The sequence below is a fragment of the Grus americana genome, chromosome 2 (assembly GCF_028858705.1).
Source record: "Grus americana isolate bGruAme1 chromosome 2, bGruAme1.mat, whole genome shotgun sequence".
Taxonomy (NCBI): Eukaryota; Metazoa; Chordata; class Aves; order Gruiformes; family Gruidae; genus Grus; species Grus americana.
Window position 1 is genome coordinate 82,631,089 of NC_072853.1, and position 18,984 is coordinate 82,650,072.

Consider the following 18,984-nt stretch of genomic DNA (forward strand, 5'->3'; position numbering starts at 1 on the left):
AAAATTACAGGTAGCTCCTCCTATGAGCATGTGGGTCACTCCTACTAGGAGCTGGAGAGGGTTTTTGCTTAAATGAAAGGCCCAATGCTGGACATTGCTTGGAGCGCATGTTAGTGTAACACCACACATGGCAGCCTTCCTACTCTGCAACCCAAATGTAATGGTGATGCTTTAATGTGATGGATCCATTTTTTTTCGGCTTCAAAGAGCCAGAGGAAACAGTCTCAGCCTCTCCACTTCACTGGACCTCAAATTTCAGTAGGACAGGTCAAAATATGCAACCTCGCAAATCTGAGCAGCAATAAATGCTCAATTTAACATGCAACCCACAGAAAACACACCAGCACATAGATGGCCTTCTTATTTCTCTGTGAGGAGGCTTTGCACCTCTCAGTCTAGTTTTGTGGATGTTTTCCCACACACCATATATGTCTGAGTCACTAATCCAATATATCTGGTAACTTGGCACAGGTGCAAAGGATCACAGAATCATAAGAATGGTTTGGATTGGAAAGGACATTTAAAGGTCATCTAGTACAACTGCCCTGCAATAAGCAGGGACATCTTCAACTAGACCAGGTTGCTCAGAGCCCTATCCAGCCTGACCTTGAATGCTTCCAGGGATGGGGCATCTACTAGCTCTCTGGGCAACCTGTGCCAGTGTTTCACCACCCTCATTGTAAAAAATTTCTTCCTTATAGCTAGTCTGAATCTACCCTATTTCAAATTAAAACCATTACCCCTTGTCCTAACTCAACACACCCTACTGAAAAGTCTGTCACAGTCTTTCTTACAAGCCCCCTTTAAGTATTGGAAGGCTGCTATAAGGTCTCCCTGGAGCCTTCTCTTCTCCAGGCTGAACAATCCCATCTCTCTCAGCATGTCTTCATAGGAGAGGTGCTCCAGCCCTCTGATCAGCTTTGTGGCCCTCCTCTGGACTTGCTCCAACAGGTCTGTATTTTTCCTGTACTGCGGCCCCAGAGCTGGACGCAGTACTCCAGGTGGGATCTCACAAGAGTGGAGTAGAGGGGCAGGATCATCTCCCTCGACCTGCTGGTCATGCTTCTTTTGATGTGGCCCAGGATATGGCTGGCTTTCTGGGCTGCGAACACACATTGCCGGGTCACATCCAGCTTTCCATCCATCAGTACCCCCAAGTCCTTCTCCTCACGGCTGGTCTCAATCCCTTCATCCCCCAGCCTGTATTGATACTAGAGGTTGCCCCGACCCAGGTGCAGGACCCTGCACTTGGCCTTGTTAAACCTCATGAGGTTCACGTGGGCCCACTTCTTGAGCTCGTCCAGGTCCCTCTGGATGGCATTCCATTCCTCAGGCATGTCCAATACACCCATCAGCTTGGTGTTGTCTGCAAACTTGCTGAGGGTACACTCAATGCCACTTTCTATGTCATTGATGAAGATATTAAACAATACTGGTCTCAATACAGATCTCTGAAGGACACCACTTGTCACCAATCGCCATCTGGACGCTGAGTCATTAGCCACTACCCTCTTTCTGGATGCGACCATCCAACCAATTCCTCATCCACCAAACAGTCCATCCATCAAATCCATATCTCTCCAATTTTAGAGAGAAGGATGCTGGGGGGGGACCATGTCAAAGGCCTTACAGAAGTCCAGACAGATGACATGTGTAGCTCTTCCCTTGTCCACTGATCTAGTCACTCCATCATAGAAGGCCACTAGGTTGGTCAGGCAGGACCTGCCCTTGGTGAAGCCATGCTGGCTGTCTCAAATCAGGTCTATGTCCTCCATGTGCATAACTCTAGGAGAATGCAGGCATTGGCCCAAGAAACAACCCTTGACGTTAGGAAAGCAATGGATGGGAGTGGGAACGCAACAGCTATCAGGGAGTTGGGCTCCCTGACTACCTGTTCAGGTGCTGAGGACAGCAGTGACTTTCACCCATCTCTCTGCCTCCCCAGGGATGTAGAGCACAGCTGTGTTTTGCCACCAGAGACATGACCAGACACAGGTTCTTGGACGTGACGGCTTCTCTGTCACCCTGTTTCCTTTGCCACGTGCCCAGGGACTCTGAAGAGAAGGAAGACACCATTTTCCCTGCCTCCGACCCTGGTTGTTTCACCACCTCGACTAGGTTATAACTTCCTCATCAAAAACCACTCTGCAACTCTGTCTGGTTCCTTCCCTGCCTAGAGAAAGGCATGCAAGGAAAGTAAGGCCTCCTTGCTTTCGCACCATGCTTACCCAGAAAGAATTTAAGTGAAGGCAGCAAGAAGTAGCATATTTTCCAGTCCACCATGCTTTTCTCAGCCTCGTTCACTACCTGAAGCTACCTTCATCTCGTGCAAATAACTAAGAAAAGGAAGCAAAACTGAGGGAACAAACATCCTCCAAAAGTCAAAGGAAACGTCCTCTAGAGGTTGATGACTCTCTCAGCCTAACTGTTCATATCTGACTTAAAACTGAAATTTCTTCAGAGCAGCTGCAGGAAGCTAAGTCTGGATAAACCGTGGCCTAACAGAAAGTAGAATAAATAGATAAATAAAAAGTAAGTGCGTGAGAAAGCAGAGTACTTTCAAGCTGTCAGCAACTATCAGGGCTAGTTCTGCCTTCTTCTGGGGGTAAAAAAAAAAAAAAAGAAGGAAACAAGCTCCACACCAGCTTCCTTCACCAGCTGGCAGCCAGACACACAGGCAGGGACTGCCTGAGACAGACCAGGTAACCCTAGCAGATGCTGGGACCCATCTGCATCCTGCAGGCAGGCAGGAGCCAGGAGCACTTGACAGCCAGAAAGCAGTTAAAATTAAGAAAGAAAAAAACCAAAACACCACAAACACAAAAACAGCCCACAAAAAAGAACCCCAAACCAAAACCCAAACCAAAAAAGCAATGACAGGGGAGCAACATTCTCCCTCCTTCTTGCGACCGGAGCTGGTGGAGCTGCCCTGGGTTTGCTCTGGGAGGTGTGCCTTGCTGCCTCCTACTGAATCAGCGCCACATGCCAGCCCCCTCACTTCTGTTATTGTAAAGGAATACAAGGATGGAGAGGCCACCTACCTCCAGGAACCTACACAACCACTGACCAGTGTGGAACAAGGCTCTCACACCTGGCAGTATTGCTTCAGCATTGTCAGCCATGATCACAGCAACTGACTAGGCAGGCAATGGAAAGAGCTATTAAAATCAAAGTTGCGCATTCAGGTCATACGAAATGAATACTTTATTCACAGACCTTACGCTTTTAGTTTCCCCTGTGCCCTCCCCACAACGACGACAGCTTCTTTTCCACAGAGTGGCAAAACGGAGAAAACATAGAGGAGTGATGCCCATACCTGACCATAGTCTGTCCTGAATACGACGACTCCTTCCGCACAGGAATGAACAGTACTGGGATAATGCTGATTATTTTCTCGCAGCCAGACCCGAGACCCCTACGATAAACAAAACAGAGTTAGAGATGGCATAACTGAAAGCTGAAAGAAAAATTTCACTCAACATTTTTCTCTGGAAATACTCATCACATAAAAGGAAAGAAAATGAGAGCAAAATCCAAATAAGCAAGTGAAAGAAATTAAATAATCTAAATCTTTCAGCAAGTATTTGTTGGTTTCTGCCAGAACAGCAGACACAAGAACACAGGAGAACTATACTGGAGTGCCTTTTTTTTTTTTTTTCCCCAGTAGAAATTCCTAAATGCCGGGAAGAGCAGCTGGAGCCAATTCTCTGAGTCATGTGCCTCATGTTAGCACACGTAAAATTACAAAGCGGTGTTTGAATTTACACACAGTTTAAAAGATCCTCCTCAAAGCCGGTTGGCTCCCTACCTGTTTATTTTCAACCTCTGTTAGGCACTTACAGCACTTCCTCCCCTATCATCTTTCACCTTTTTTTCTAACGCACTTTGCCCTTTATGCAGTCCTCCTCTCTCGACTGCACAACACCACAGAGGATTTTAAAAAAATAAACTACTAGCAAGTGAGGTTAAAGAAAAAAAAGAAAAAAAAAAACATTTGCTTTTTAGAGGTGAGGAGGAAACAGAGACATCATCAGTAAGACACCTAGTCAGTCTAGTAACACAGGGTAGGTGCAGACTATTTTAATTTTCACCTGGCTGGTAGATCCAGCATCAAGAAAACAGAAACATCAGAATCACTGAGAACAAGGGAGGACGATATGGGAGGGGGAAGCACAGCTGATGCTGCAGCAAAAGCCATCCCATTAACCATATCAACGCAAGTTGCTCCAGTGCAGGAGAAGGGTTCAGCTGGCAAGAAAACATTGAGCAGCAGCACCCCATGGTCTGACCTCCAACCCAAACCATACTCCTGTTGTCTACAGACAGCAGGCTCCATATCAGAAAGACCATAATTCAGTGTTAAGAGAACAGGGATTTTTTTTCACCAGAACAATCAAATTCTCTCCTAAAGAAAAAGAAAAGGGGTGGCAGAAAAAGGTTGGGATATACCATGATAATCAGAAGGTTGTGACTTTTGGTGTATGATCACTGAAAAAAACAATTTAAATAATTAATTTTTCATACTAACATCCAAAGGCTGTCCTGTCTGAATTTCTACACACAGAAACTAGACTTACAGCCTTGTTAAAGCTGGTGGGGTGCTGAGTCCTGATAAACAATCACAACAAATACAGATTTTTATTTCTCTTACGTATTTAAGGTGAGTGGCCTGTGAGTCTACCACGGATTTCAGCTGTGTTACGAGTTGCATGTGCTGTAGATAATGTTGAATAAACACTATTCTTGTTTCTGTGATGGGAGAACAGCAGCACTGAGACACAAAATAATGCTCATGGAGAACATAAAATCTCTTGCTGCTTGGTTTCTCTGAATGGCAAGAGCTCAGCTGCACAGAGGACCACGTAAGAGCATCCCTCTTTTTTTCCCCCCCTCTCCATCTTCTGATAAACTGCTTTTCATTTTAAATGCTGCAAATGCCTGCGGAGCTGTTTGCCCTTTTACCTCCGAAACCCAGAGCCAGATGGTTCCCATGTTTACAGCGAGCCCAAGGCAGTTCAAACGCAGGGTATGTTGACTCAAAAGCACAGGGTGAGGGCAGAGGGGGGTGGGAGGGAGAGCGCTAGCACCCCAGGTGAGCGGGGAGGGAGCAGGGGACTGGGAAACAGCTGAGAGAGGACTCCCCAGAAGTGGTAAAAGCAACAGAGAGGACTTGAACATTTAATTCAAAACCCAGTGACAACAGTGGGAAGACTTCCACCCACTCCCTTGGGTCTGCATCAGACTTGGCCATCAGAAAACCCAAGGTGCTGCTGTTTTTCATCTTCTCAAGCAACAGGAACACCCTCACGCTGACAGGTCCAAGGGCACAAACACCCCGCGCTTTCCAGAAGGAGGAAGGCTGACGCGAGGGCATTGCTGTTGGACTTCCTCTGGTACCTCCCCACCAGAGCCAGCATTGCTCTTGGACTTCCTCTGGTACCTCCCCACCAGAGCCAGCAAACGGAAATATCTTATGCCCCTTAAGTACAATGGCAGGAGCAACGACAACTTTGAAGGTGACATCCTCGGTATTAAGGAATATCTACCACAACCACCAGGGCGGGAGACAAAGGGCTCTTTCACGTTAATGCAGTTGCTGCCATCAGCCCACTGTCCCAAGAGTGAAAACTTGAGGCCTGGAGCTGGCCATCAGCCCCAGCAGGACAACACAATGCAGTGCTTGGCCACAGCTGCCACCCGCCCCGCTTAGTCCACCACGGGGTAGGTCTAAAGCTCATAAGGCATGAGCACACAGCACTGCATAAGAGATCACCTACCCAGGCTATACCATGCAATATGCTCAGAGCAAGGTGAGCTGAGTGTTTTGCCTTGGATTCCTGTATGTCCTCAGCCACTTCACTTCACTTATGTGTTATAGAAGGCTGAGGTTGGGAGGCACCTCTGGAGGGCACCTAGTCCAACCTTTCTGCTCAAGCAGGGTCACCTAGAGCTGGTTGCCCAGGACCATGTCCAGATGGCTGTTGAGTATCCCCAAGGATGAAAGACTCCACAACCTCTCTGGGCAACCTGTGGCAGTGCTCAGTCACCTTCACAGTAAAAAAGTGTTTCCTGATGTTCACAGGGAACCTCCTGTGCTTCAGTTTGTGCCCATTGCCTCTGGTCCTGCCACTGGGCACCACTGAAAAGAGCCTGGCTTCCTCCTCTTTACACCTTCCCTCCAGGTATTTATATACGTTGGTGAGATCCCTCCTGAGCCTTCTTCCAGGCTAAGCAGTCCCAGCTCTCTCAGCCTTGCCTCATAAGAGAGATGTTCCAATCCCTTTATCATCTTTGTGGTCCTTCATTGGACCCTATCCAGTATGTCCATGTCCCTTCTGTATGGGAGAGCCCAGAACTGAACACGGCACACCCGGTGTGGCCTCACCGGTGGTGAGCACAGGAGAACAATCACTTCCCTTGAGCTGCTGGCCACACTCCTCCTAATGCATCTAACACAAATACCAACAGAAACCTCATGAGATACAATACTACTGAGTTAATGCAGGACACCGAAGAATTGTCAGCCCACAAAACAACCTCATTCGGTCTGACAATTGCTGTTTCATGTTTGAGTATTTTTTTGTTATTAGTGGAATCATTCTGGCATAAAACAGAAGGACTACAAGGTTGTCCAGCTCATAGCAAATTTTTACTTCATCGGACATTTCTGCCTTGACCTAATAACCCCACAGGAGCAAGGCATAGCAAAGCTTCCCCCACCAGTAAATAGCCATAGTTTTGTTCATGAATTGTAACTGGTTTAATGAAGGTGGCCACTGACGTCAGCAAGCTCCGGAGACCTGACAGCTTGAGGGGTGAAGGTATGCACTACAGTCATCAAGCAGCAAAGGGAATTTGGCCCCAAACCTCCCACCACCCAGGGAATTGCTTTTGCCAGCCTGCTGCTGGGCATTAAGTGTCTGTACTGGTCAGTCTGCATCTCCTCCTAGATTAATTTGATCCATCTAAATGCACACATAAACAGCAAAAAAAACCCCTATTTGTGAAAACGCAGTCAAGTTCTTCAAGAGCTTCAGGACAACCAAACCCCCGTTGTTCTGCTGGTTTATTATTCGCCAAGATCTCTGAGCTTGAGTAACGTGAAGGTTTAAGCTTTTCATTGCCCTTGAAAGAACATAAACATTAAGCTGAAACAAAATTTGCCAAAACCTCAGCATTGAAAATAGCCTCTCACAAGGAGGAGAATGTTTGTCATCTTGAAATTAAATAATTAATCCTGATTTTTTTTTTCCAGCTATGAAGGGCAAAAAAAGCAGCCTGCACAGAAGCATTCACTTGGTTGGGCTAGTCCTAAAATAAGCTTTTTAAAGAAGTAGAAAGGGTTTGATTTAAACAAGTGTACATTGTTAGGGGTCAATAGCTGCTATTCAGGGGAGGCTGGAACAATGCAGTTCACAAAGCCCGAGGCATCTGAAATGCAAATACAACGTGTTCCCTGGCAAGGTACCTCAACAATACAGTATCTGTCCATGGGCTGGGTGCACTGCAAGGCCTTCAGTCTGGGGGAGGGAAAAAACAAAAAAGCCTTGGCGAAAAGATCCCTTAGGAGCTGCGCAGGTTACAGCCACCTCCTGTGCCCAGCTAGCTCTGCAACGGGACGGCAATCCCTCTGCGATGCGTTAGTGACGCACAAGTGACGGTTTTGAGAGCAAAATCCTCACCAGTAGTTAATTTATGGACAAGACTTGTCACACAGGACTCACCTGAGGAAGGACTCCACTCAACGCACAGGGTGGCACATTGTATTGATCAGGACCTGTTTTAGGGGGAGAAGCTTGGTAACTTGGCTACTCCAGAGCTCTCCGACAAGCCATCTAACATGCTGCTATTCAGTGAGAAGGGGGAAAGCAAAGCCACGGAACACTTAAAGCCCAATGGTTTTTATTTCTGCAGAGCGAGGCTGTAAAAATACTTGGAATAGCATTTGCAGAAGAAGGGCCATATGCCATCATTTCCATTGCAAATAAATTTCTCCTGACTGCAAAAGAGAAAGGAAATAGGTCTGCAAATCTCACAGCTGCAAGACCACCTGGAGAAGTCCCTAGTCCTTCTACCTTGCAGATTTTACAGCTGAAAATGCAAACATTACCTCTTACCTTCCTCTGTATTCTGTTCTTGGAGATGGTGGAAGTCCAATCTTTTCTACTTTCTTTTGGACATATACACTGGAAATCACAAAATTAGCTAAGAACTTTATCTCAACTAAGTAAAATGATGGAGCATTCATTGCTAAAGTGTTATTAACAAGCTAGATTTTTGTATGCATACAGGTGGTATGCTGAATAAAATAACTGCACATTAATAACATTTATGTATACGGTATATATCTCATATATATGAAAGCAGATATTGTACACTAACTGTGTTGTCATCCAAGTGAAAATGCTACTCAGTCATTTTATAATGTAAAATCCAATCAACTCATCAATGCAGTTGATCCATAGCAGTTAAAACTGCTTTAAATTAAGGGCAATGAACACATGCTGCATCTGCATTCAAAAAGCATTTCACTACTAGGGCTTGGCAAAGCAAAACGAACAATAGTCAATATGTATTTAGAGAACCTTTTGTTCATGCAGCACAGTAGCTTGGCTCCAAATATAAAGTTTGAGAGACAGGAAGAGATGTCATTAACTAGGTCAAGCTAGACATAGTTTTTTAATGGAAAAGATAACCAAAACCATATTTATCTTCATTCCTCCTCTTTCACACACTGATCACAAGGAGGGCCAGAGCAAGAAAAAAGCTATCCAGACAAAATGCAACTTTGCTAATTTCATACTAATGAACAGTTTTGCTTCCAAAAACTCGCCTCTCGTTGTTAGCTTAGAACTACTGAAAACTCTTCAGTTTACGTGCTCAAAAACCGTAACAGGCCACACGCTTGCCTGGCCATAACAGGCCACACGCTTGCCTGGCCGGACTACTCATGGACAAACTCATGAAGTTCACTGGAAGCTGGATGTCCCTCACCAACTTCAATCCAAAAATGAAGCGTTCAGCCTCTTAAGCAGAAAACTGGACCTGTTCTTCCACACCTAAGTCCAGGGAAACAAAGAAGTAGTAATGGCCATTTGCCTGATGTATTACTCTGTAATTCAGAGTACTGATGTAGATCCCCTCCTTTGCAGTGCCCAGCTTCCCCGCGCTCATCAACAAAAGGCTTCCACAACAGCTGGATGGCAGTGGTGGCTGAAATACAAAAACTACTACAAAAGTCTGCGTACCCTACCACCACACAACCTATGAAAGGGAAATAAATTAATATTCCAGAAACCACCCCAAGATAGTGCCGCTAACGGGCTCTGTTTCTCTCCAGCCATTCTGCAGCCCCTCTGCCAACAGTCGGAAAACCGGCACTTTTTGGCCAGGGATGGTGGGGTGCTGAGGAATGGATGGAGTTATGGAAAAGGACCAGTGGAACCCTACGTCTCTGTAGACAGTGAGAGAAAGCACAGCTTTGGCAGGTACTTGAGCATGTAATCTAAATTTCAGTACTGTAAACTCAACTTCATGAACTGACTATATATTTAAATCTAGGCACATATTTAATCCAACTGAATGGGATAAAATTAATTTTCAAAACACTTACAACACAAATCACAATTTCCTCAGAGAGCACAGGAGTAAACTACTAACACCTTTCTCTCTATTTATTTATTTCTGCCTTCTGAACAGTACTGCTTTAAAGCAGAACAAAGCCATGAAGATGTTTCCATGGGATATAAGGTCAGTTTAGAAGGGTTAGTCTCCTGCAGAACAAAATCTCCTTGAACACGAGATGTTTCTGTTGTGTGTCCATCCCCCACTCCAGATCAAAGCTCCAGCTCCCCTGCTCCTGAGGTCTGCACAACAGCTGCTGATTAACCTTGAACAGGCTCCATCTCCTTCTGTTTCAGTAATTAGAGATAGCGCAGTGCCGACGATGGCATACCACTTTTAAAACAAGAAACTGGATTAAAACATATATTATTACTATTACTGACTTGAGAAGGAACTAGCATAAAATTATACCTTCTCCAGCCCTTTGAAAGCATCAGCACTTCTTATAAGATCACTGCTTCATATAATATGGCTTTTTTTTTAAATTAAAAAAACCCAAAACATTTCATCTGCCAGTTATTCCCAACACAAACAGCACACAGAGATTAGCCTCTATATGTGCAGGTGGACAAGCACACTCCTCCCCACCTTCTGCTGCTGAGCGTGAAGACAAACATTCCTAACAGACCTTGCTCAAAAGCTCAAAAGCAATTGCTAGAGCTCTGAAGACATGGTTGTCAGCTCCTGAGGACGATGAAGTTTCCACACTGCTAGGAAACAAAAGCTTTATCATACCCTCAAAAGCAAATATAGCAATGAGATGCAATCAAGTATTTTTGGGAGAGTTACCAGTATTGCTACAGCCTGAATTACGACTTTCATGAGAAAGATTCAAACGTTACCTTTACGTTTTGACAGATTTTGTAAAATACCTTTTTGCCCTTTCAAGACTGCCCATCCTACACCATGGCATAATGGCTGGAAAAACATGGCAATACAGGAATTTGGAAGGGCTACTGTCATTATCAGTTGCAGTCAAGCTAGACAGGCTGCTAGGGAGCAACAGCTCACTCTTGTGCCTGCAAATTTAGGTAAAGAAATAACAGTTTGCATGCATTCAAGTCAGTGGCATTTCTGATTAATTCCAAAATTAAAAATCAGTGCTTCAACTACTACTTGGCGACCAACTGTGAATAAAACTGCAAAAGATGAGAAATCAGGGGAGTGGGGAACACTTATGGCAACTTTTCTCTATTTACTGGATCCACAGTTTCAGGTCCCACTGTACACCATCAGTGGGTACCACAGACTCGCCCAGCATGGGACACCGCCTCCACCGCTCTCTTCCCCCCCACCTATCTTGTGTGTGCATGTGGGGAGCAATTTTAATCTGTTAAAACTCAGTAATGAAGACAAGTAATTTAAAAAGACAACATATGAGTGAGGAGAAGGAAGAGGGGACAGTTACTGATGACAGCGGAGAGATGTAAGAGCTTGGGGCCACTGTACACCTTTCCATCACTGTCTATATTGGGGCAGGGGGTAGAAGCGGCTGGACAAATGACAGACCTCCTGGTACATTCATGGTCATCTTAAAAGTGGTATGTAATTCTCTCTCCTTATTTGAATTCCTAAAGGGGAATATACAATATCCTCACAAAAACCTTAAAACTTACTCTAAGAACCAAACAAGCCTTAACTCTGCCTTCACAGCTCTGAAAAGAAGTTGCAGTTTTGTCTTTGATGACAGCACAATTTTGCTAGGCACTCATATTTTTCCAAAACCACAATTTTTTATTAATTAGTCATCACTACAAATGTAAAAAAAAACCCCACCCTAATTAAACAAACAAAAAACCCACAACGAAAACCCCAAAACTTTGCTTCCTTAAAACCAACTGAATTTAACCAATCTGTATGCATGCACATACCCCAATTCTTCATCCATGTGAATTGAGGGGTTTTTTAACCTCATTGGGTATTTTAATAAGGCAGAACAGAGGAAGGACAGTGCACATATAAGCAGCAGGGCAAGAGAGACTCAACTCCAAAAACCGTTCACCAAAGCCTACAGCAATATAGCAAGGGTAGTTATCCCAGCATGACTGCCCAAACAAGCCAACTTAAATCACCATTAGCTTCTGCTAACATCATCTTTTCCATATCGTCTAGGAAGTTGTTACACTGCCGTGCAGCTCTATCACTGACTCGGGGCCAAGAGGACAGCCTGCCAAATGCCTGTAGCTCATCCACCACACTTGGTTGGGCTTGGCAGTCTCCAATCCAAAAGCTACCAGCTTGGCAACTTTTCGCTTATGCTACACAACAAGTTTATAAACTCACATCAAGGTGGAGAAGTATTTCTAAATCCAGATGTGTGAAGTCATACTAGCACCTTCTTCTCATTCCCTCCTTCAGCAACCCTCTTGGGACTGGTGTCTCAAAGACCAATGAGGCAAAGCAATGGTAGAAATATCTTCGTCTTCTACACGCAACACAACTTTGCTGCTTGTAAGAAACTTTGCCCTTAAAACCTCCCAGGTACCAAATTTGTTATCTGCCACAGGTTGCTAATGGTCTGAAAACCATTTTTCGTAAGTATTATAAAACACCCGAATGTTTTCTTCCACCTTCGTCTTGCCTCTTCTGCCTGAGCAGGATGCAAAGCAAAGGCCAGGGGAGCGGACTCATGAGCACCAGCCCCGTGGTATGGGAGAGACTAACCACTCCAAAATGAGGTTTAGTTTGAGACTGAACATGAAAGATGTTTCTTATTCACCGCCTGCGAAGCCCATAGAGAGTCTTGTTTGCAAAATGGGAACTCCTGCTTGGAAAGACAGATGTTCAGTCTCATTACAAAACATTTATTTAGAAGGAAAATCTTAAAATTTGAGTACTTAAAAGCTGATCAACAGGGAAAAAAAGCATTCCTTTGACAAACAGATCCTGGAGAGAGGCATTTAGCACTTATTTTCATGGGACATTATTAGGCTCATCAGTCAAGGAACTGTTCAGTTCTTAACATTGTTCTACAGTGTACCTGGACACTGACTTTTTAGAAGAAAAGGTAATACAGAACACCTATACAGTACCGGTTTTTCCACAGATACCAGTTGCGCTATACAAGCATGGATATGCGTCGTCTAGAAGGACATTATACTGGCTCAGCCCAATTTGAATTTGCAAAGCAAATGAAACTTCTTATTCAAGATACATTTTCTACCATTGACTGCTTTTTGCTAGCCATCTGATTTTATTCTGGTAGCATTTATCAAAGCCTTCTTGCATCAAGAAGTATCATCGGTAAAATGCCAGTGTTGCACCTGAAAGCACACAGGAGGAATTGAATTTAGCAAGGCAAGGACTATTCCTGGTTTCTAGGACAATCAGTATTGTCATTTCTTCTTTCTTTTTCTCCCCCTTCTCATGCCAAACAGGCAGGCAATTCCAGGAAAACTTATCTTTATTGGCATTCTTGTGTGAAACAGATGATTCGTATTAAGCAGTAGATTGTGCAAGGTAACAAGCACACTTAAAAAACACTCACACCACCACCACCACAAGTTTTACTTTGCAAGTTACTGGCATCAAAGTAGAAAAGGTTCCACCTCAGCTCTTCCATATTGTCAATTTTCATGATCCTTTTACAGGTCTAACAATATTACAGGGATTTTATTTTTTTTTGCTTACATCTCCCTGCAACTCAAAAATATCAGTTTACATACGAATAATTTTCCTGGGTTAGAGTAGGGATGGGCAAGAAGGGAAAATATTTCCAGTCTTAATTGTTGCAGAAACCAGCCATAAGATCAGAGCCTTAAGACAAAAACAAACTCACCCACTCAGCCCACAGTCTTTATAAGTATTTTTTTTTCCTTCCCTCCCCCCCACTTCTTCAAAGCTCCATATTTTCTCTGAATCATAGAATGGTTTGGGTTGGAAGGGACCTCAAAGATCATCTAGTTCCAACCCTCCTGCCATGGGCAGGGACACCCTCCACTAGACCACGTTGCCCAAAGCCCCATCCAACCTGGCCTTGAACACTTCCAGGGATGGGGCAGCCACAGCTTCTCTGGGCAACCTGTTCCAGTGCCTCACCACACTCACAGGAAAGAATTTCTTCCTTATATCTAATCTAAATCTACCCTCTTTTAGTTTAAACCCATAACCCCTTGTCCTGTCACTGCACTCCCTGATAAACAGTCCTTCACCAGCTTTCCTGTAGGCCCATTCAGGTGCTGGTAAGACGCAATTAGATCTCCCTGGAGCCTTCTTTTCTCCAGGCTGAACAATCCCAACTCTCTCAGCCTGTCCTCACAGGAGAGGTGCTCCAGCCCTCTGATCAGCTTCGTGGCCCTCCTCTGGACTCACTCCAATAGATTTAATTCCTAAAATGAAAATTCAGGATTTTTGAAAGACACTGTTCACACTTTGGCGCTATAAGAATTTGCAATGCTGTATTCCAAGGCTAGTAAGTGTGAAAAGGAGGGAGAAAAGAGAATAATGGACCAGTCAGCCCACAGTTCTTTTACTCATTTATTTCACTGACAGAAACGTTGATTATTGAAAATAGGAAAAATTTAAATATCAGGTCATAACTGCTTTTCCTAAGTTGTACTGATCCCCTACCATTGAATTTGCAATAGATGATTCAGTAGGCTTCATTTCTCTTTGCAGCTTCGCTTTCACAATATAATCACTACATATCTCTATTTCACCACAGGAATACAAGTATTTAAAGTATGTAATTGCACTGAATTATTTCTTTACATTGCTAGTTTGTGCTTCAAGGGGTTTTGTTTTGGTTTTGCGGGGGTTTTTTTGTCGTTTGGGGCTTTTTTTAATCAATCTCATTTGGCAAGCTACATGGGGTTTGCCCTACAAACACCAGAACCCCTTCCTAACTTTGCCTAACTACCATGTCCTACAGACATCAACAGGACCCTGCATATGGGTAAACATCTGTAAAATAAGGACTTATTATGGTTAATATCTAATGGAATGTAGAAACCAGGAGGAACATATGGAAGACACTGGACAGCTGGTAAATTAGGATGTGCTGCTGGACCTGTTCAGGAGCATTTCCAACAACCGTTTACCCTCGCCTTTCTGAAGGCCCACCTGGCCACTCTGACCCCACACCGAGGAACAAACCCCACTTACACTTTGACCACAAGCAGTTGACTTGTCGGGGCTGTACCAAGCTTTGCAGACAGAGCTCAGGTCCTCCATTCCCACAAGCCACAGCGATGCATTCACTACCACCACCCATTCAACCCCGTTCCTATGCTCTGTTAGAAATGAGGGGCAACGTCCTGAATCGAGGACACAGCACCTCTTGGCCACACCAGCTCCGACAGCTCCGCAGCCTGCCCCTTGCACACATCGTCCCTCAGGGCGGGCAAAGGGCAGCGGCACTACAGCTCAAAGGCAGGAACAGGAGCCCAGAGAAGCTCCATGAAGAATAAACATATGCCACGTTGACACCCAGCTGAGAAAATGTGGTTTTCTGGCCTGCAACAAGTGACTGCAGGAACCTGGTAGCAGCAGCGCTGAGGCTGATTTGGGAAGCTTGGGCAGACGTTATCAGACTTGCAGCATCACACAGAACGAGTCCAGCATGGGTTACGAAACAACCTGAGGTGGTGGGGAACCAGTACTTCACACCCAGGCCCTAACCACACTTAAAAATTAAAGTAATTAATCCTGTAAATCCTTAAAAATCCAGGAGCTAAGCAATTTGTACCCCTCTATGTCCGAAGCCCTCCTGTGGTGCCTGGCTTTTACGAGGAGGTTTGGAAGATGGGATGATCTTTCCCCAGGGCAACACATGGACATCCCGACAAATGGCAGGCAACACGGCACCCATTTGTGCTCTCCCTTCTTACCTTTCACGTTTCGGGTGAGCACAGAAAAAGCCAATCCAAAGTCCTAAGTCGCAAGGCTAGCGTTAGCAACTTCCCACACTAATTTGTATGCTGCAAACCACAATAATCACTGAGCAACTCCAAATTGCCTGTCTGGAGATCGCCTGATGAAAACACAACCAATTAAAATGTAATGGCATGCTTTATCATTAAAGGGCAGAGCAACGGCTTATTCTCATGCACCTCCAGCAGCAAAAACGCTGGCAGTTGGCAGCTCAGGGCTCGCACACGCGGGGAGCGTGGGGGATGCAGAGGAACGCTGCTGTGCCCGCTGAGCATCGGCTGAGCTCTGCCTGGCTCCTCGCACAGCAGGCACACGGCTGGCCTCGCTGCAGGCACCCCTCTTTGAGCAGGGAGGACATGCACTCCAAACAATAAAAAAACCCCCAAAATCCCCCTCTCCCTTATTTAGGGATCACTCAGAAGGACCGTTTGCACTTTTTATGGCATGTGATATCCAACACCTTTTGCCCTCCGATTTCCTGCAGGTCACCGCCTTGCATACGGCAACAAAATGCATGTCTTAAAAACCAAAAGTGAATTTGGGATCTATACCAAAGGCAAAATCAGCAACAAAGCTTATATTTTAGGTAAAGTTAGAAAGCCATGAAGTTCAGATAAAAGGCAGTGTTTCCTGCATGTGCTTTGAACAGTTTTGCACTTTATTGGCTTTAAACTTCTCTCAGGGATGAGGTGATGCTTTGCAAGGCTTTACGTGGCAGAGCCCTGACACTGCTGATCAATACCAATGGAATGCAGCAGTTGCAAGGTAAAAAGGCAGCCCAAAACACTGCATTCATTATATTCAGCCCCTCAAGGTCACAACCCCCTGAAAAGCAATCTCCTGCTTTTGCTTAGTCCACTACTTCTCCCTGACCAGATACGTTTCCTTCCAGCAATGCTACTCTTATTAGCATACACGTTGTGATTCTTCTGCAGTTGTGCAACTATAAAATGAAGCATCTACAGGGAGAGTCACCTGAGTCATTCTGGCTCAAGTCATTTATTCTTTTACTGGGATTTTTTCATATATATTACGTATAATAAAAATTACAAGAAGTTCCCCATTTTAAGTTAATTCACCAAACTGCCATAAGAGAAGAGCTTTAGTAGAAAACCCAGAAATGGAGCAGGTATATATATATTAGCAACCCTTCTCTTCTCCTGTCATGAATATTTTCACACCATACACTGGAATGAACCCTGTAATTCCATACTGCTTCCCATCTCACATCTATAGACCAATCCCCAAGGCAGGTCATACAAAGCAGCTTAAAGGTCCTTAGGATGTAGAGCAACAGACCTTTCCTCATGGCTTGTAGCACCTTTCCAAAGAAACTTAAAATCTGCACTCCACCTTGCAACAAAAAGGTGTGGCACATTTCCCCACTTGCAGGCACACCTAGAGATTTGACGCATTCTCATTCTTTGTGTTCATGACAAGGACGAAAATTTCCTGCATCACTCTGGCACTGATTTTATTTTTTTTTTCCCCTTCAGTGCATGTTTACATGAGCTGGTAATTGTTAGCAGAAAAAATGACTACCTCAACCTAGTACTTGTGGCAGGAGCAGAAACACAGAGCATTTGCTTCTGTAAATGTTTTTTTTTTTTTGCATGTATGTGCGTTTTACTGTACTGCAGGTTGATAGAAGATTTAATCCAAAACTATACCATAAAGCAATTAGAAGAGCTTAACCAAACAGAAGTGATTTAAAGCATTACTACCTGACAAAATGGGCATTTATCCCAGAAATAAACGAGAAGTACAAGGAAATGCATCCGGGCTGAGACTCTGTTCTAGATTGCTATGTCCAGTATGTAAGAGATTAATAAAACCAGGGTTGAACAGCTGCATGCCTCTCAGCTGGCAAAGGACATTCTCAGCCTAACGATTTTGATTATACATTGTAATCTCCCAGGGAGTTGCATCATTCATCATATATCAAGGCGGGAACCCCTTGCACCCCAGCTCTTCCCGTTAGCCAAGGGGAGTAGCTCAAGCAAGAAGCAGAGTGTCACCGCAGCAGACAGGGAGATTTTTCCCCCCCCCTCCAGGATCAGGTCTGAAATCAGACCGTACTGTTTACTAGGCTGAGATGCTACACTCTTTTTTTTTTTTTTTTTGGTCTAAATCCAGGGAGGAGATCCCATTTCCTTCACACAAAGACCTGCCAGCTGTGACTAGCAGCCACGTCTCCCCCAGCCTGGAGCTGCCACGAGTGCCAGCTGTGGAGAGCTGCGCTTCCTCAGGTTAGAAGAAGTGATGCGAGGCCAGAGAAAGATGTGGCAAGAACAGAGCTGCTCTGAGACAGATAGTCAAAAGTAAACCCCAGCACCCAGCAGACTTCAAGGCTGGTGAAAACAATGACATGAGGATGGAGCCCTAAGGGGTGTGAAGTCTATTTGCATGTGAAGCACAAATATCTTTCTGGAGAGCTCACGATGTAGGAATAGGCAGGGGATCATGCTGCTAGCAAGAGCATACCTCAGAGCAGGCACCACTTTCCACTCTGGCCATCTCCTCTTCAAGAAGTCGTCATATTTCAAAACACACTATCCAGTACCATAGGCTATATATAGATTAACACATACCTCTAGCAGGAAACAGATAGACAAAATACATAAACCATGCAGCAACTTTAAGTCTGACAAAAGCATGCTTTTCTCCCATAAGGAAACTGCTCCAGTAGACTCACACATCCCTGCCCTGCCATTCCCACCTCCCTCCCTCCCCCCCCTCCGCCACCCGAAAGGTGTGCTGGAAGCTATGAGTCAACACACCAGACAACAAGCTTTCACAAGCAACCCTTGTTGACACTAAAGTCCAGGGCACCATGATTTTTCTCTCAGCTGCCTCTGAAAGTATGTCTACTCAGGAGCACGAACCTTTACATGGCAATTTATTTTACTTGGCAATGAGGTCAACCAACTCTTCTGTAAACGTCAACCCAGGCAATTCCATGAACATCTACTTCCCACAGCGTGGTGCAGATCCCTAGTTCACGAAACCTAGGAGGACTTCATTAGCTTCCCATCACAAGGATGTTGCTTTAAATTATTTATAAAGAAGGTGCATGCACAGTAAGTTCAAGTCAAATTAGCAGGGGGCCGAAATTAAAACGCAAGTGTAGCACTCAAAATGCAGTATTACTGATTCTTGCCTGCCCACAGAGGTGTTTTTTCTTAAATAAAGGAACCCTAAAAACAGAAAAGAAAAAGAAAAACAAGAAAAAAAACCCCAACCTCGAAGTGTATGGACTTCATAGTATCCAAATGCCTGCACAAGCTCAGACTGGAAATTTTCCATGACTGCTTGACATAGTGCTATTAAAACATATTTAATCTTACATACTCATAATCAGATTTTTATGGCACTAAAGAACGCAAGCCTAAAACAAATATAAATTTCTTCCTTTGCCTAAACACAGCCAGTATCTTTTACTACTTTTCATACTAGTAATAAAGTCACTACTCATATTACTATACTGTG

The 18,984-nt window shown here is 44.5% G+C and overlaps 1 protein-coding gene across 1 annotated transcript in view; it reads right to left on the minus strand.

Moving 5' to 3' along the window:
• Positions 1-18,984, minus strand: part of MYO10 (myosin X) — a 170,797-nt gene that overhangs the window by 133,540 nt on the left and 18,273 nt on the right. Inside the window, exon 2 of the mRNA XM_054817072.1 lies at positions 3,317-3,415. Coding sequence (XP_054673047.1) covers positions 3,317-3,415 — 99 coding nt within the window. The remainder of the gene's footprint in view (positions 1-3,316; positions 3,416-18,984) is intronic.